The 18,973-nt window shown below is 32.4% G+C and overlaps 3 protein-coding genes across 3 annotated transcripts; 1 reads left to right on the top strand and 2 right to left on the bottom strand.

The window, feature by feature from the left end:
- Positions 1 to 628: 628 nt before the first annotated feature.
- On the top strand, positions 629 to 12,709 carry LOC124363133 (meiotic nuclear division protein 1 homolog). Its single transcript, XM_046818272.1, has 6 exons — positions 629 to 725; positions 8,834 to 8,929; positions 10,570 to 10,706; positions 10,813 to 10,918; positions 11,971 to 12,117; positions 12,461 to 12,709. Exons 2-6 carry the CDS (start codon positions 8,840 to 8,842, stop codon positions 12,596 to 12,598), a joined length of 618 nt encoding a protein of 205 aa, XP_046674228.1. The 5' UTR covers positions 629 to 725; positions 8,834 to 8,839; the 3' UTR covers positions 12,599 to 12,709.
- Positions 6,706 to 8,412, bottom strand: LOC124363134 (zinc finger HIT domain-containing protein 1-like). Its single transcript, XM_046818273.1, has 3 exons — positions 8,253 to 8,412; positions 7,946 to 8,036; positions 6,706 to 6,980 (listed from the first exon to the last, which is right to left on the bottom strand). The coding sequence occupies exons 1-3, from the start codon at positions 8,410 to 8,412 to the stop codon at positions 6,752 to 6,754; spliced, it is 480 nt and encodes a 159-aa protein (XP_046674229.1). The 3' UTR covers positions 6,706 to 6,751.
- Positions 8,416 to 18,799, bottom strand: LOC124363135 (general transcription factor IIH subunit 5-like). Its single transcript, XM_046818274.1, has 2 exons — positions 18,610 to 18,799; positions 8,416 to 8,602 (listed from the first exon to the last, which is right to left on the bottom strand). Exons 1-2 carry the CDS (start codon positions 18,642 to 18,644, stop codon positions 8,416 to 8,418), a joined length of 222 nt encoding a protein of 73 aa, XP_046674230.1. The 5' UTR covers positions 18,645 to 18,799.
- Positions 18,800 to 18,973: the final 174 nt, after the last annotated feature.

Below are 18,973 nucleotides of genomic sequence, written 5' to 3'. Positions count from 1 at the left end.
CATTTTATATCTTTATATCCGCGTTTAATAGAAACTTCAAGATGTGTTCCTAAAGTTGATAATGATCCGTTTAAAGAACGGTTGGTAAATGTGGAGGAGTTCTGAATAGTATATTTTCTATCCATACGATTTTAATTTATAAGGAGTTGAAAGCTACTGCGCCTTGTTTAGATAAGCAGTTGCTAGTTTTGAAATTATGTGTCAATTTCCTTTGTGAAATAATATTTTATCACAACTATAGAATCACACAATTGTTAATATTTGATTATTTTTTAAATTGTACAGGCGTGATTGTCTTCTGGTTAAAATACAAGTTGTACTTACAATTATCTTTTTAATCGAAACTTAAGTTCTGAATGAAGTTGCCACAAATACAACTAAGATGCAAAATTTCGGAGACATAATGTATAGCCTTAGAAAACTCCATATTTGGTTGAAGGCTAACTTCATATCTCTAATTTTATTCACCTCCAGTATTGCATACTTTTAAAACACAAAACTATAGAACTATGTTTATTTGTATTATATAATGAACCGTAACTGGGCCTGGCGCATTTCACCAGTAAACTGGCATGCCTACATAATACAGAAACTTCACAGCTGTTCAAATGACGTTCATCTTTTTTTGTTGTTGTCAAGTTGTGGCGGTAAATTCGTTACACTGATTTATTCTGATATTTCTATTTCATGTAAACATTAAATGAGTTAGTTTTCTGTTATCAAAGGTAAAAGATTTATTCTCTTATTTTATTTTATATTTCTGTAACACAACAATGTTTGTAGAGCTGAAGTAAAATGTTTATTAAAATAACCTTGTACATTGCTAAATAGAGTTGTTAGTTTTAAAGGTTAGGCTATATACATTAGGAATTTCATCTTTGTAAAAAATCACTTTTACTAGATGTGTTTACAAAACTTAAAGTTTTTATAATTGATAAATATTTACTGTAGCCATTTCATATTACTTTTTTCTCTAAAAAGAAGAATGCTAAAAAGTAAATTAAATAAACTTCAGAAATAGATGGTAGAGTAACCTATAAGTTGATCCAGGGTTTTTATATCATATTATAAAGGAATAATATTAAATAATATAAATAACGGTATACATTAACTTAAATCAACTACACACATTCTCAGATTTTAACACCATTAGTGCATTCCATTGTTAAGTTACTAAAAGTGACTAAATAAAAAAAAGTAGTCAACTTTAAAAAACTAAAACGAGGCTGCAATATAATAAGCAGCCATCAACACAATCAAATCATGATTATCGATTATAAGTATCAAATAAAACATTTGACTTATAGATATTCATAATTTATCATTGCCAGCTGTTTTCATTTCATTTACTTACCGAGTAGGCTAGTGACACCGGCAAGAACAATGGCGATGAACATGTCTCAAAATGTATTTTTAAACACTGAATCATGTTTTAAATGGTTACAAGATAATGACCTGGCTCCTTTAAATCCGAAGTGTTGTTTGTAAAGAGGAAATGAAAACTAGAATAAAAGGTGAAAATCAAATATAGTGTTTTGCTGCAAAAAAAGTCAGAACTAACACAACGTGTCAAAAAACTCTCTAGAGAAGGCTTTTTTGAAGATTCTAAATTAGGTATATACAAAAAAATATATTGAAAATTGTGTACTGTTTTAAGTTGCAATCAAACTATGACTTTTTATTTAAGAAATGTAGTTTTGACGGCGTCAGTACCTGCAGAAATAGATTGGCTATCGTACTATCATTTTAGATTGGCTAAAGTAATAGTAAATACTATGCTGCTCAAATATCGTTTGAATAAAGTTTAGTTATTCTATTTAATCTGAAACATATACCTTTTACATACAAAAATAACAAAATTTGGGCAGACATTGTGTTTTTAGTATTTTTAGATGGTCATGAATAGTGATAATTCGATTGTGTTGGTGGTCACTTATTACACTGCAGCCCTAAACAAAATTGCATTAAAAGATTATTGAGTTTTCCTTTTGTTTATTATGGTAGGTTTTTGTTTTCTTTATTATTCAAATTACATTTTTCTTATAAAATTTCCTAATTGTTTAAATAGTTGAGGTTCCTTTATTATTCATGGTATTATATATTTGTACATGTTAAATTATTTCTTTTAATTTTAAACATATGACTTTTAGGTAGTATTTTAGATATCGATTTATAGATCTGTTTTATTTGCTGTATAAAGTACCTACGATTATATTAAGTGATGCAATAACTGGATCTATTTATGGTAGGCCTATTCTGTCTCAATTAAATTTCAGGAAATTTGAAAAATGTATTAAAATTTTGTAAAATTAACTATTAGTTGAACAGCCTGACAGTAATATCTCCAAATCCATGTTGATGGCCATGAACGAAAACATATTGTTTATATATGAGTTATGTGATAGGTACTATTGAATTGAATTGAAACATCTTTATTCATATAATATACAGTGGTATACATTGAATGGCATCGTTATGTTAAATTAAACTAGCTGCATCTAAGTAACAGTATTTACAGTTTTCTCCACAACAAATCAAACTACACCTAACTAACTACTACCAGATTCAACATAAATTAAGGATGGTTGTCAAAGTTCATCAAATTTATATCAAGGGTTGTTTATCAAATAACTTTTTCTTAAATAATTTAATATTGTCTACACTTCTTAATTCCACAGGTAGTCCACAGGTTAGTAGTCTTAGTAAAAACTTTGCACCTGCATACAATGTTTTTTTGGTATAAAATTCTAGCCTATGGGAATTAATAGCAATTTGATTTCGATTTCTTGTGAAATATGAATGACTGTCACCTAGTTTCGGAACCAATTTATTTATGCTTAGTTTTTTTTACATGGAGTATTGATCAGAAAACATATAAACTGTAAACAGTCATTATTCCTAAATCAGTAAAATGTTGACAAACAGAGTCGTCAAATTTTAGATTCAACATGGTTCGTATTGCCCTCTTTTGGAGAAGGAGAATTCTATCCAAATTCTGTTTTGACGTACCTCCATATATTTCAATACCAAAACTTATTGATGATTCTATAAGAGAGAAATAAATTATTTTTAAAGTATTTAATGAGCAAAATTTAGACATCCTATACAAAGCATACAATCCAGAAGTAACTTTATTAACTATGTGTTCAGTATGGAGATTCCATGTTAAATTTTCATCTAAGATTAAACCCAAAAATTTTGTGGAACTTACTTTTTCCAAAGAGTGGTTGTTTATTTTTATTCCCGGGTTTACTGAAGATTTCCTTTTTCCTGCATTAAAAACAATAAAATTAGTTTTGCTGGTATTTAATAATAGTTTATGATTATTAAAGAAATTATTTATGTCCAATAAACTAGAAGAAGCATTATTTTCCAAATTATTTAATGTACTGCTACTAATTTTTAAGCTTGCATCGTCAGCATACAGACAAAGTGTTTTTTTTGGACTGTTTTGAAAAGAGAGCGGAATACCTTTTACGTAACAGCAGTGGGCCAAGGATTGATCCTTGCGGAACACCATGTTGAATCTGTGCTAGTGAAGAATTATTGGTGACTATTTGATTCTTAATGCTACGTTTTATTTCAACAAATTGTTTTCTATTGATTAAGTATGAACTGAACCAATTTAGAGTAATGCCATTGATTTCCAGGCTTTCAATCTTGTTTAATATAATTTTGTGTGAAACGCTATCAAAAGGTGTGCTATCAAACTATATCAAGAGATGTTTTTTGTATGTCACCCGCAGTGTAGGCCACTACTGTAAGGTTCTGCCGAAGTCCGCAATGATGGTCAGAGGCATTTCTGATCAGAATTAAGATTTTTATATGCTACTTGATAGATACTACCTCAAGGTTTTTTATTCACTACCAATAGTATAGTACAACAGACTTCCAGAATTGTAATTTAATTACTGAAAGGCTCACTCACTCTTCCTATATGTGAACAATCATTATTTTTATATTAAAACAGCAAAACATTTAACTTGAACTGCAGCTTCTCAAAAGACATATTAAATCAAGCCTTCCCACCATGGTTACGTTACGTGTAAAAAACTCAGTTGCTCCACCGTGCTTAGAGATTGTCAGTAAGTGCTCTAAATTGTGCAGTTGATGAGACAATGAGAATGCCAATTCACCTGGATTACACTATTTTTGTAATTTAGGTCCCTCTGATGTCGAAACAGTATAATTTTTTTGTGCTTCTTCGTTCTCAACTGTTTTTTTATCTCTTCAGTCAAACATGGCACTAGATTCCAGGAGTCAACTCTGTAACAGCATCAGATTCCAGATGCTCCATTAAGAGGAAGGTGAACTGAAGCTAGACTCAGCATTCATAATAAAAGTATGTTCTGCTGAAAACAAAAGTGTCTTAAAATTGTCCTTTGAGTCAACAGATAAATAAAATTAGCATATTCAGAAATGCAAATCAGCAACTCTAGAACATTGCAAAACCTGATACACTTTGTTCAGCTTTTGATTGGCTTACACTTACATTTTTTAGTTTCGTAACCATTTGGATCAAACATAATTTTTGACAGTGATATATGACCTGGCAACTATTGATGGGAGTTTTATGCTAGAGGAACTGACCTAAAACAGGCTTAGGATGGAGCCAGTGCCCTATGACCAATATGTACAAATGGTTCAGATTGAATATCTCAGGTTTAATAAAGAAAAATGCAGTGGTTGTTTTATACCTTTAAATGTTCATTCCAGATTGATATAATCATCAATCCGTAGGCCTATAAGTCTTTTCATTGATCTCAAGGTACCCTGGGATAACAATGTCAAAGCTGTCAGTTAGATTGAATAGGAATGTCATTCTCTTTTGGAGACTTACAAGCATGCACACACAGTAGCTTACTTCTTTTCCAGTAAGAAACTCTACAGTGAATACTATACTCAGCAGGTAGACTGTATCATTGTAAGTTTCCTTTCAGTATGATTGATACTTTGACATATACAGTATTGCAGTTTATTTCCTCAGTTGCACATTTTACTTTAAAATACATTACAGTGAGGATACAGCTTTTCTCTTATTATGCATAAAGCAATGGACAACTCAATATGATAGGCTACTCACTCTCTAAGTCAAGGCACAGATTTCCTGTCCTAGGATTTTAACCAGCCAACTAGCGACTAGAACCGTTCTTCAGTCATTGCCCCATCACTCAGTCATTCTCTTCTCAGAACTTACTTGTTATGACTGACAGTTCTTCACTTACCCAGAGAAATGTTTTCTGTAATGACTGAGATGTTCTGCTTGATCTACTTTTCTCATCCGAATCCAATAAGAACGTTGTAATTTGGACACCCTGGTGGAAGAAGAGCATCACCATCCCACATTGACACATTATATAGACTTTGTCATCAACTCCTTTGGGCAACCAAGATCAGCATATGTAGCCTACCAAAAATAAACAAGTGTAAATCCTGCTAGAAGTTGATCACTGCTGGTTGATAGTCAATTTGTATGCAAGATTTGACAAACTGTCTAAAAGAGCCACTACTTCATGTTTTCCTGTGTGATTCCCCAAGGAGATAATTTAACTTAAATTCAAAATTTAGCCACCTTAAGAATAAGTGATATAATCTCGCTAAAACTCGCTGTCACAATTAAATCTGTAGTATCGACTCTGCTGTCATGTTAGCAATATAAGAAAACATCAAGCTACTCCATTTTCGTAATGCTAAATAACACAGAGGCTCTTAGCCACGGGATATGTTCCACTTGCTGCCTCTATACTTCTCTAATATCTAAGGTCCACTCTATCTCCATCTGTGATTTCTGCATAAACTTCTCATCATGTCAGGCTGGGAGATTATCCGGACTAAACAGGTCGAAGGGTTCCAGACGTGAAGAAGTCCCTCCACCGGTCCTCAAGTTCTGTGATGACATCTTAAAACCTAGCTTGATGCTCCTTTATATCACAAGAACTCTGAGTCTTTACCACTTAAAAAAGATTTTGTCATATAATTTCCCAATTTTTTTGGGCAAAAAGATTGTAGCCTACTGACCTAATGTTATACTTCCTTCTTTGGCCAAGATGTTTGAGGAGCTTGTACTCGACCAACTGGGACCTGTGTTTTTTAAGTATGGGATTTTTTAAGAGCTACATGGCTTTAGACAGGGACATTATTTGACTGACTCTGACAAACTCATTCTTTAACAAAGATACTTTCAGCTTTAATTCATGTGATACGATAAATCACTCTGTTTTACCCCAAAAAAATTATACTGAATATAAATTGTAAACTGTTACGGCCAGCAGCTGTCTAGCGTTCCCTCTAAAATGGTTAAAAATACAATTAATTTATAATACATAACAAAAATTATTTTTTTTTTATTTTTCCTTAATATTTAGGTTAATTGGATCAGTGAAACAGTAAATCAAATCAGAACAAATATATAAATCTCAATGGATTACAAAAATCTGTGTGATTAAAAAATATATATATAAGGTAGTATTGCTGAGTTTAAAACAACTGTAGTATTTTGACAAATCCATCAACCCAGAAGATCCTAAACACAAATTATTAAAAATTAAATGTTTTAGGAGCTAATAAATAATGCAACCATTTTTATTACACGTACTATGCAACATCTCTTCTACCCTCCCCGTTTAAGATGACAAAAATCATTTTTTAATTTTTTTTAATGTGTGTATCGTAACATAACAGTATATTGAAATAAAACAAATGAGGTAATTGTAAAACATTTATTATCTTAAAAAAAACTAAAATATAAATATTAAGCAGTCCATTTGAGACAGCGAGTATCAAGATGAGTACCCAAACACTTGACACTGCAGTAGCGAGCACCACACGGGATACAAGTGTAGTTGCTGGGGAACCCGCAGACTGCGCAGAAGTGTCTGTCCGGGAACTGTGAAGGCATCGCCTGCGCAGACATGTAGTTGGGTGGGTCAGGATGGTACGTGCGGTCTTCTTCTACTAACTGCATTAGTGTTTTTCTGAACCTGTTGACATCAAAAGCAATATATATTGGTACTGATTTTTAAAACGCAAAGAAAAGTTACAATACAGATGCAAAAAAATTCAATATGTGAATAGAATTTCAGGGATACAGTGAGGTTTACGGCCATCTTGATTTTAACTCTCAAGAACAATTTTAAACTTCTAACACTTTTAAAACCTTATTTCTAAGCTAAATACAGGAACACTACGTTTCGATACCAATCTGATTTCTTCTTCAGGTAGATAAATAACCTTACACTTAAAACCAAGCAATAATTCTGTAATGATTATCAAGAAAATCTGTCAATTTTTTGGGATACTAATGGTTCAGTATAAAATTTATACTCTTAACCTAATAAATACGTTTTTTAGCAACATTTGTTTATAATGAATGACTTTTGCAGAATTAACTATTGGCTATATATAGCAAAGAGGATAAAATAATAAAGATTCACGTTCAACCCTATTGATTTCTTTCAGACTTTTTTTGTAATTTAATGTAAATGTCTTTGCAGTATGTTACAAGTCTGATCTTCAATATTTAAGTCAAGATAAATAATGCTTTCCTAATAGCTTTAATGACTGTCTCTTCCCTTTTTGTGATACTGAAAAAGTATATTTAAGTAGATCACTTTTTACTTAACAGACCAATTCAAGAGCACATCAAGAGATTCCAGTAGTACATGTTTTTGTACTAACCTAATTACTCTTTATAATTTAACATTGATATGTGTATTTCAATCAACACTGAATTGGGTTTTCTTAATTGTATATTTATACTAGAAAAATTAAAAGTGGGGTGTAACAAGTAGTAATTTTATTTCAAATTTTTCTCTTGATTAAATTACAAATAAATTCATTGAAATAAACAAGGTTGAGTAATTATCAGACATAATCATGTGAAGCACTAGCTCATGAACACACAAACAGAAAAATAGTACTATAGTGAATTGAAGGGAGCATTTACCTTTGTTTGTAATACTCAGCACTTTTGGTCTTTTTCTTTCTCCCTCTTGATTCTAAAGTTTCTTGGAATTTTGGTGCTTTTTTGCTCATAACTGAAACCAACAAAGCGCAACTTCAGAACATGTCAATGTTGTGCCAACCAGAACTAAACTCATATTTACAATTTTGCTATCACTATGTACAATAATTATAATTTTTGTTAAGTCTAGTTACACATTTAATAATACTTACGTAAAAAAACTTGTTATAATCTAGATTTATTAAATGTAGACATTGTTAACAGTATATACAGGGCACTTCTAACTTACCCAGATCAGCATGAGGATCATCATGAAAATTGTCTTGCTCAAGAGCTTCTAAAGCTTTTCTAGCTCGTCTTCGCCGAGTAGCCTCATCGAGAACTCGCTTCTGATTGGCATCTTTGATACGGCCGGATTCTCGGCCAGCTGTTGTCGCCTTGCTTGCCATTGTTTACAATCCTTTCTCAGCCAATGGGAAACTGATCTGGTCCATCAAATCGTCCACTCGGGCTTGTAACACGTCCAATATATCGGCAGAGATGAACAAGTGTGTTTCGTCCAAATCTTGAATAATAAACTTTCTCCCAAGAGCAACTGTTTCGTCCAGATGAAGAAGGAATTGTTTCATTGCATGATCGCTGTAAATAAATGCAAAGAATTAAAAACATTACCCAGACAAAATATGTTATCTGGTTCTTACATTAAAGTTAACATTACATCTCAGTTCCAGGCCCTTATGTTGAGACAGCAACATCACCATCTACAACAGCACTCAGTGTGCGTATAATTACTTGTTATGTATAGTTAAAGAAAACAACTATAACATTTGGCCATAACCTGTACAAATTTAACTAATGTTTATTTTCCAGAACAAAATGTCGAAACGTAAAGGTGTCAGCGCAGATGAGAAAAGAACTAGAATGCTAAATTTATTTTATGAGAAAAAGGAGTTTTTCTCACTGAAGGTAATTACTATTATAGTGTTTGTCTATAACTTAATCTACAGAATCAGATTTAATACATATCTGTTACATATATTACAATAGTATTGATGGTTAATTTTCAATCAACTGTTATGTGTACATAGTTTTATGATAGTACAACGATATGTTTAATTAATTTAACCACAATTTTCAATTTGTTTACAATGATAGTCTTGAAAACGTAGAGTAAGCTTCATAATAACATCGCTTCTTATATCCAACATTTTTCCAACCGCTGTTTAGCATATAGTAAGAAAATATCCAGATAAGCAACCATTTTTACTGGAATATTTAAAATAGAAATAGTCCTGTTCCACACATATCCCAATTATACTGTTAGATACCACAATATCATTCAAAAGGCTTCAATTGCTAGTTTGATTAACATTTGTGATGACCATTAACAAATCTCAAGGCCAGACAGTGTCCATTTGCGGTTTAGATTTAGAAAATCCATGTTTCTCTCATGGTCAATTATATGTTGCATACTCAGTGTTAGTACACCAATTTATTTATATTAGCAAAAGACAGCTCAACTAAAAATATTGTGCACCAAATAGTGATTAATTGAATTTTAATTAATAGTTATAATTTAGAATAACATAATTGTTTGGAGTAATAATCAACCTTTTTCATACCAGATTGATAAAATTTAATTCATACATATATGTAAGAAAAAATAATTTTGATATTACTTATTATTTATTGTACTTGAATTTAATACAGCACATAATAATGCATAATTTGACATAATATTAATTGTATAATAACCAAGCCACAGCGAAGTGTGGCAGGGTCAGCTAATTTGATATAAAATGTTACCCATAGAAAAAAAATGTAACATCAATATGTAAATTGTAAGTTTTATTTATTCAATTATTACATTTGACTTTATCATTAAAATATTAGAAAGACAACTCTAATCCTAGTGTAAAACTGATATTGAAATAGCTAGTATTAGATCTGAGAAATTGAAGTGTTTACTACATATTTTTGTTACAAATATTCTAACTCACCTAATTTTTTATATAATAATTATGATTGTATATCAAATTGTTTAAAATATGATGGTTGATTTAATTTTCAACAACAGGTTTCGTTTAGCATTTAACATCATATATATTGATGTTTATACCTGATTTTGCAGTTTAAAGGCAAAGATAAACATTCCAACATAAGATGTTAGACACAGCTGTTTGCTACAAATGTTTGCTTAACTTTTGCTACAAACTCCTCTCTAATGCAATTAATGCAGTACAAACTAAGAAATAAGTCACGTATTCATATTTCCCAGTTACACGTTGTTCTTTTAATATGAATTTTCCTTTTGACTTAAAAAGTAATTTCTTTGAGATGCTTAAATAATTTACAAGGGAGAAAATGTCAGATTTTAAAGTATCTTACAAATTAGACCAGGTACCATAAATTGTTTACATAGAACTACCCGGGCACTGTATGAATTGCTTGCAGTAATGACACATACATTATCCATTAAATGCATGAGTATTAGATACAGTATCTCATATTAAATTTAAGATTGTTTTAATCTTATATATAAACACAATTATGTAGTTTTATGTATATATAGTGCAGATTATTTTCAAGGAGATCTATTGTTTCAGGAACTTGAAAAGATAGCACCTAAAGAAAAAGGAATAATTGCGCAGTCTGTTAAAGAAGTAGTCCAAAGTCTAGTCGATGATGGTTTAGTAGATACAGATAAGATAGGAACATCTATTTACTTCTGGGCTTTTCCTAGGTAAATTTGTTTTGTATTAATATTATTCATAATATATTTCCAAATAAAAGGGAATAATGACATTCTTTTTCTTTGAATCCTGATGTATTAATCATTATTGTTACAGCAAAGCCAAGCATACTAGGAAACGTAAATTTGATGAAGCCTCAGACAGATTGGAAGAAGCAGTAAAACGTTTGAAGAATGTAAAAGAACGCCTTATTGAAGCAAGGGTGTGTATATATCATTGAAATTTTATAGTATACCTTTTGTAGGAAACCTGTCATTGCACATGGTTTTAAAAGGACTTCTGCACTGCTTCCGAGTGGACACAGAATATTCAGGATGGGTAAGCTTGGTGTAAGAGTTGCCATTCAAGATTCCATGTTACACCCACAAAAAAGAGCAGGTTCTATCTTGTCATGGCACCTTAGAATTCTTCCTTGAATCCAGAGGGAACTAAATGCCAAGTTTCAAGTCTATAGAACCTTTTTATCAAGAGTTATCGCAGACAGACAGATGATGACACAATTTTAACCCCTTGTTCTAACCATACCTTTTTATTATTTGAAACCTAAGGTTTCCAATAAGTTAATTAAGGACCCATATTACTCAATTCATTTCATTTACTGCAGCATTCCAATCTTGTTACTTTGTTCGTTTAATTTTATTGATGTTCATAAAGTTTTGTAATTTGTAACATCTTTTTAAAATTACATTGTTTTACTTGTTACAAAACTAACAATATCAATAACAATAAATTTCTTGATTTTTGAGTTATCGTTCATTACGAAAAATTAAAATGTAGTTACCCTAACATAAAAGTACAATGGAATGATTAGAATTGGTGTATTACAAAAATTTATAATTTCATATGTTTTTGATAAATATATTATTTATGTTGCTCAATTATTTGGTTTGCCTCTTTCAAAAATGGTTAAAAACTTAGTTTTTTCACAAATACTTGATTTTTTTAATCATAAATTATTTCTGTCCGGTAAAATTTTACAGATGTGTGTTTCTTTTGTTTTTGTACTTACAAATTAAATTTAATGTTTAAATTTAGGAAGCAGTAGTAGTTGGCAGAATAAATACAATTTTTATCGATTTACGATTTTTGCTCTTTTTAGATTAGTTATGTTTTAATTAGTTACTGAGATAAAGTTTTAAGAAATCACAGTACTTTTTATGCTATATATAGTATTTGCCATGACTGTATTTTTTTAATTATGCCAGTTGGCATAAATTTTCTTTCAAGAGTATATAACTCAAACATTTTCTTTAGGTTGGTCGTGAAGACACAAATTCAAGACAGGAACTGTTGAAAAAACTTCAAGCAGCCAAATTGGAAGAAGGGAAGCTTTTACAAGAAATTCAGAAGTTCAAAGATTCAGACCCAGAAGTATTAGAACAAATGAAAAATGAAATGAAGGTAATTATTTACTTATAAGCTCAATATTAAAAGTTCAATACATCATTTATTAATGAGAAAACCTACAACTATAGCTGGTGATGTGAAATTACATATTCAATGTAGTCCACAACCACAGTGATCCATGGATATTTCACTTTTATTGCGAGTCACTAAAATCAAAGTTTCCTCTACTAATCAAAAGCATGATTCAGATCTCAGATTTTAAATCACTTAATAGAATGTTTGTTGTTTCTTACAAGACTGTATTGATTAAGTCATTACTATAATTGGACTGGAAAGATAAAGTTATATATGTGAAAATTGTAGAAAAATATGTTTAAACTGATTCTGATTTTCACAGGTGTTAAGAGAAGCAATCAACAGATGGACAGACAACATATTTTCACTCAAGTCCTGGTGCAAGAACAAATTTAACATAGAAGAAAACACGCTTAACAAACAATTTGGAATACCTCCTGATTTAGACTACCTTGATTAAGCTTGTAATTATTTATCACTTAATTGTACAGTTAATCATATTCATTACAGTTAGTTACGTATTCATAAATATTTTGTGACTGTAAATAAAGTTCAAGAGTTTGAAAAACTACTGGTTTGTATATTTTTTATACTTTAAATGTTGTAATAATATTTTAGTTATATCACAAAATATTTCAAAATTGCATAACTTCTAGTGTTGCTCATAAGATTGCTTTTAGATTTAAAATATTCTAATCTATATATATATATATTATATATATAAATGCGAATGTTTGTTTGTATGTTCCGTTATAACTCTGGAACCAATGCACGAAACATCGTGAAATTTTGTACAGTGATTCTACACGTGCCTGGAAGTAACATAGGCATACTTTTAGAGGGCATAGATATTGCGGATGTTTCAGATAGTATATATATATATGAATGTTTGTGTGTTTGTCTATTATGGAATCGTAAACTAATTAACCGATCATTATGAAAATTTGTATGTGTATGTATTTTTCTACGGTGAAGGTTTATATGCTATGCCCATTGATGTAACTCACCACCAGGTGGCGCTGCAAAAGATAAAAGTTTCCAAGTGCCTGTACATTATAAACTCCAATTACGTATATTAAATAGGCAAACACTATTTGAAGACGATAATTTTTTATGTATATTGGTCTTTAAAATCAATTTCTGGTTGAACTTAAAGCTTGAGTGTTAGACCACTTGATAATAAAGTACATGTACGTGTACAATGGCTATAAACACACACACACACACACACAGAGAGAGAGAGAGAATGAGAGAGGGGGGGAGATTCTGGTAATATGTACTTGAACCAGAAGTGCTCATAAACGGCAAGGCTTATGAGAAGCGTGCGAAGCCGCGGGAAACAGCTAGTTAAGTTATATTACAAAATAGAAGTAAGCCACACTGTGATGTCGAGTAACAGACTTTGGTCAAGTTTATAACTTATTTCATTCTCAAGATGCCCTGTGGATAGAATCTGACAGAAAAAAAATTTTAAGAGACCTCTGGCAGATAGGAGAACATCTATTGGCCTTCTGAATGAAATATTTCAATGACACACATTCAAATCCCATCTAATAGACATGCACCTTCATCAAAGTAATTCTTGTTTATGTAAAAACGAAATTTTATGTAAAATTTAAACTCTACAGAGGAAATTGTTCTAAACTGAAATTGTTATTCTGTGGTTTCAGTGTCCGTGAATATTCGGGGGGGGGGGGGGGTGGGGGGGGGAGACTACCTTTAAAACCACATGACCTCAGAGAGTCCGGTGTTTTATACCATTTAATCTATAGGAACTGAAAGTCAAAATCTCTAAATACTCTCCACATTTTGCACAACTTGGACTACCTTGCTGTCGGGAAGATGAGCCCTAGAAAATCTTTAGATCCCTCATCTGAGTATACTTGACTTGTTTGAGGTCTTTGGAAGTGTTTTTGTCTCTTGACTTAAGAGACAGGGCGTGCAGAAAATATTTCTACTCCTAACAATTCTTCCAATCCATATAGAAAGTTTCCCATGATCTTATAGTACATTACAGGTTAACTTTCACATAACAAACTTGTTTGTATAATATACAAACATATATTATATGTTCAAGCATACATTTTTTAAATTACAGTTACCTCTTTTAGTTTATAAATATATTATTTAAGTAAATGTTATGACGCTATTCGATGTTTACAAAATGTATATTCAATGAATAAAGAGATTTTCAATTAAATTCAGTACATCTACCCCAAACAGTATCTTGTGTTTATTTAAAAAATTTTACTTATATGAATTGTGAATTTTTTTAAAATTTGAGTTGGGTGTCAAAACCAAAATACTCTTAAAAGTAGTCATGTGGCATATAAAAATGAAGCTGTCTTGAGAGCAAGAAATAGGAATCAGAATAAACAAAGCTCAAATGGATAAAAAAATACAGAATGTTCCGTCTATTTCGACATTAAAAATCTCATTTAGAAACGGATAAGTGATATTGAAGAAGCCACTGACAATACGGGCACTCAGGCGATTGTTAATGCAGTCTCCAGACGCACTACTGATGATCAAATATGAGACTGGACAAGGGCCTTACTCACATACAGGGTGGTTGTTACCACTTATGAGAGCAAGTGTCAGTGCAAAGACTAAGAGGGGCTGTCCCCAGGGTGGTGTACTTTCTCCTCTCCTGCGAAACCTAGTTGTGGTGTCTCTGAACAGGGGTACGCAGATGAAATTGTGATTCTTGTGAGTGGCAAGCTCAACACAACATCACGGAACTGACCAATTATGGTGCTCTAAACATGGTGGGAAACTGGTGTGATGGGGTGAGCCTTACTGTCAACCCCACCAAGGCCGCTGTGGTTGCCTTTAACAGGAGGCGTCAGTTGGAGGGTATTGGTCCATTTTTTTTTTACTTTTACAGTTTACTTTTACTCTTCCATTGAATTGAAGTCCGAGGTTAAGTACCTGGGCGTGATCCTAGATAGGGTCCTAAACTAGGCTGGGGACCCCATCTAGAAAGGGTTATCGCCAGAGGGAAATGGTCTTTAATTCAATGCAGACGCGTGATAGGTAGGGCTTGGAGACTTAAGCCGAGATTTTTTTATTGGCTTTATGTTTCCATAGTCAGACCTGCACTAATGTATGGGGCTGTTGTCTGGTGGCTAAAAACGGAACTCTGGTCGAGCTGCAGCATTGGGCACTGTAGAATTAGCATCCTGATTCAGGGGGATGCTCTTCACATGATCTCTGATCAGATGCCACAAAAGTCCTCCTTTGGCAAACCCTTTAAGGATGTGATACCTCCTAGGGACGATTGGTCGGAGGGAAGGAAACCTCTTCCACCAGCGGAGCTTGAATGGTTTACAGTCAGCTCTAAAACAAAAGTGGCACAGGTGCTGGAATTGTGGGGGTGAGACCATGCAGGGAGCTGGTGGTCCCTCTGGGTCCTTGTCCTAGTTTTTCAGATGGAGGTTACAGCCATTATGGAGTGTGCTCATGATAATCTTCATCTGTGTTATAGGAGTAAGACGATCAATCTTTTCACAGATAGTCAGGCAGCACTGATGGCGCTGGACTCTTGTGTGTTCGACTCTAAACTTGTTTGGGATTGCTATAAAGTCGTTTCTTCCCTTGCCAGAATCAACAATGTGACTGTTTATTGGGTTCCTGGTCATGAGGGATCCCTGGGAATGAAAGAGCTGATGCCAACCGGGGTCAGTGTCAATTATGACAGGTCCTCAACCGTTCTGCGGTATTTCAAGGTGTCTTATGGGGCTGTCTCGAAATAGATTCATGCTGAACAAGAGAGAAAGTGGAGGTTGCGTCCGAATATTGAGAATGAGCGGAATGGTACTACAGTCGCCTTCCTCCAGAGTGGCATCTGACCTCTCACTAAGTAGATCAATGACTTCTCGGATTATAGGTCTGATTACAGGACATGGTCACCTGAGGAAGTTTGGACAGGGGTAGCCATCTTTGGTAGTTTAGACAGATTTTCCCAGGAGGACCTGATAGGTTGTTTTCGGCGATTTGTGGAACTGTTGAAAATCATAGATTGGTAGACCTCATGGTGTCCGTGGTCCGCAAAAGGCCCTTGAGGCTTAAGTGCATGGCAATAGGCCGCCCCATAGAAGAAGAAGAAGCTAGTTTGTGCTGAGCTGCAGTGACTTAAACATGGCCTCCTCTATTGGTTCTACCACCAAATGTGAATTAAGGGAGAATATGCTGTGTTTACAGAGAAAACATTATGAGTGATGGTGTTGTACGTGAATGGTGTAGAAAGTTTAAAGAAAACCAAACTGATGTGCACAATGAAGGAAGTGAGGACTCAGGTCTGTCGCTACAGACAGCCTTTTTGAACAAATTGACAGTTTTTAGAGAAAATCGTACATTCACAATAAGTGTTTTCTCTTTGCAATTTTAAAAAGTATCAAAATCTTTTTACTCTATTTTTACAGAATATTTAGGCTACAAAAATATTTGTGCTCGCTGGATGCTAAAAATATTGACTGACACCCTTAAAACTTACCCATCTTTAAACTTTGAGGCAATTCATGCACAACACCATCACACGATTTTATTCTCCTTAAACATGGCACATCATCCAATGAATTTCTCTTGGACTATTCCCTTCTTCTTGCAGGAAACGAATAACCAGCCATGTTTATGCAACTGCAGCTCAACGAAAACTAGCTTGAATTCAGCAGTGATAAATATTGCACCGGGAATATGCACCATTGACTAATGCCCACACCATGGACCTGCCACATATCTGACCGTTATGGTGTGAGATCGGAGGTTGGGAAAAAAAAAGACCCTCATATTTTAATAACAAAATCTGTTAAAACTTTGAAATGGGGATATTGTAATTTTATTATTTTAATTTATTTGTATTCATCTTTTTATTGTTCTCTATGTGCATAGGAACAACAATGTTGCAAAAAAGTATCTGTATAACTAAGTTGCAATTTTATTATATATTTGGTATTTGTGTGGTGTTCCACAAAATAATTATAAACTTTTTCAAAAATAAACATAATGGGCTCATTTTTATTTTATTAAGTAGGGGAAAAGGTTCACTATAACATATTATATTTACATAAATAATGCAATTTCTAAACACAAAAATACTACAAAATTTTAATTTTTTACATATTGATATACAAAAATTGTAGTTTTACGTTCTTAATGCACTTGCATGTACTTTTAAATATTTTTGATCCCTATGTAAATAGGAACAAGTATAACTTGCCTAGTTTCAAAAAGTAAATATCTATAATATATAGATAAATATCTCAGTACAGAGTTTTGATTTTTCTCATATACCTATTTAGCTTAGTGGAAAATGTTGAAAAACCATCATCTATAACAAATTATATCAATATAGACAATCTATGTTCATTCAATTTATTGTGTATAAAATAATACTAAGCACAATGCCATAATATGTCAACATTTAGTAACAGAATTTAAAATAGGCTAATCTAGTCAGCCCTCAGCACTATTTTGAAATACTGGTGAGCCGATCTAATCGGCCCTCTGCACTTCTCGGAAATACCCATGTGCCGACCTGATCAGCTCTTGGCACTCAAAGGGTTAGGCGTAATTGACAAGTCGTAAAAAATACAGAAACAAAATTCGGAATGTCCTGATATATGGAAATTAGTATTTTTCAACCATTATTAGTATGTTCATATAACAGAATGTTAGTATTTTTCAGTAGTTGTGTAAACATGCGGAAGTTAATACCATGTAGTCGCTGATCTTAAGATTTACCCTTAAGGGTTTAAAAGACTGGAATAGCAGAGTAAATGGGTAGACTTTAATTAGCGGCCTACACTCGTTATTCGATTACTATTATCAAATGGCTCAATTGTTTTTATCCTAAGGATAATTTGAAATTATCATTAATTTTACTTAGCATATGATCTTAACTTGTTAGTTACAGCAATTTTAATGTAAACAATAAACAACAAGAAGTAACTAATATTTTGAGACTTTAAAAATGGCGATGAATATGAGGAAAATATGTGAGCTATTTCTTATGAGTGACGAGATTTGTTTAAGTGGCTTCAAAATGTGGGTTTGGCTCCTAGTAACCGATCTTGAGAATTTTTTTCCTCCATTTCACAAAAGCAGTTAGGCCTACTCATTGATATCAATAAATAAATTAATTAATTGATATTAATTAAGTTATAAATGTTGTAAGGTTACTTTAATATCTAAGTTTAGGCCATAGTTGGTTTTGTTTCGTAATGTAAGTGTTAAATTTATGTTTTTAAATTCTTCTTGTTACGGTTATTTATTAAAACGTCATTGTGTACGAATGAATTTTACATATCGAAGTTGAATAATATAGAGTCCTTAGAGACAAAAGAGAGAAATTCTCTTTAGATAATCAAAAATATAATGTGACGTGAAGTTTGTAAACTAGAAACGAAATACACAATGTAACTGACAGCCTAATTTGTAGAGTTGGCTTAATAATATAAATTTATAACTCACCATTCAACAAGGATTCCTTTCATAACATTAACCATTGTAAGGAGTGAAAAACCATAATATTAATTATTTGATCTTCAAATCCTATTATTTATGCATATACATATTACTGTATATGCTCAATCACAAAATAAGCACATAACCTCTTCATGCGAGGACTTGCAGAATACTTGACGGCTGACCACGACGCTGCTCTGATCTGTAAGAAAAACAATACATTGGTTTTTTCTTCTTTTTGGCCTGTTGGCTGGCCTTTTATATACTTATAACGCGGCCACGTAGTACACTTGTTATAACTTCATTGTATTTATTTAAAGTTATTTGCCGTATTTACTTTTTAAACATGAAACTTGTGGTTAATCATTAT

The sequence above is a fragment of the Homalodisca vitripennis genome, chromosome 5 (genome assembly GCF_021130785.1).
Source record: "Homalodisca vitripennis isolate AUS2020 chromosome 5, UT_GWSS_2.1, whole genome shotgun sequence".
Classification (NCBI taxonomy): Eukaryota; Metazoa; Arthropoda; class Insecta; order Hemiptera; family Cicadellidae; genus Homalodisca; species Homalodisca vitripennis.
Note: the sequence above shows the minus strand (reverse complement) of the source record. Positions and strands in the feature narration are given on the sequence as shown.

Bases quoted from the DNA above. Each gene is read 5' to 3' on its own strand.
- LOC124363134 (XM_046818273.1), bottom strand. From the start codon at position 8,412: ATGGCAAGCAAGGCGACAACAGCTGGCCGAGAATCCGGCCGTATCAAA. The intron at 8,037-8,252 runs GTAAGTTAGAAG...TGTTGGTTTCAG, and splicing joins TGATCCTCATGCTGATCTGG to TTATGAGCAAAAAAGCACCA. The intron at 6,981-7,945 runs GTAAATGCTCCC...TGATGTCAACAG, and splicing joins GCTGAGTATTACAAACAAAG to GTTCAGAAAAACACTAATGC.
- LOC124363133 (XM_046818272.1), top strand. From the start codon at position 8,840: ATGTCGAAACGTAAAGGTGTCAGCGCAGATGAGAAAAGAACTAGAATG. The intron at 8,930-10,569 runs GTAATTACTATT...CTATTGTTTCAG, and splicing joins AGGAGTTTTTCTCACTGAAG to GAACTTGAAAAGATAGCACC. The intron at 12,118-12,460 runs GTAATTATTTAC...TGATTTTCACAG, and splicing joins AAATGAAAAATGAAATGAAG to GTGTTAAGAGAAGCAATCAA.
- LOC124363135 (XM_046818274.1), bottom strand. From the start codon at position 18,644: ATGGTTAATGTTATGAAAGGAATCCTTGTTGAATG. The intron at 8,603-18,609 runs GTGAGTTATAAA...ATTTATTTACAG, and splicing joins AAAGGAATCCTTGTTGAATG to CGATCATGCAATGAAACAAT.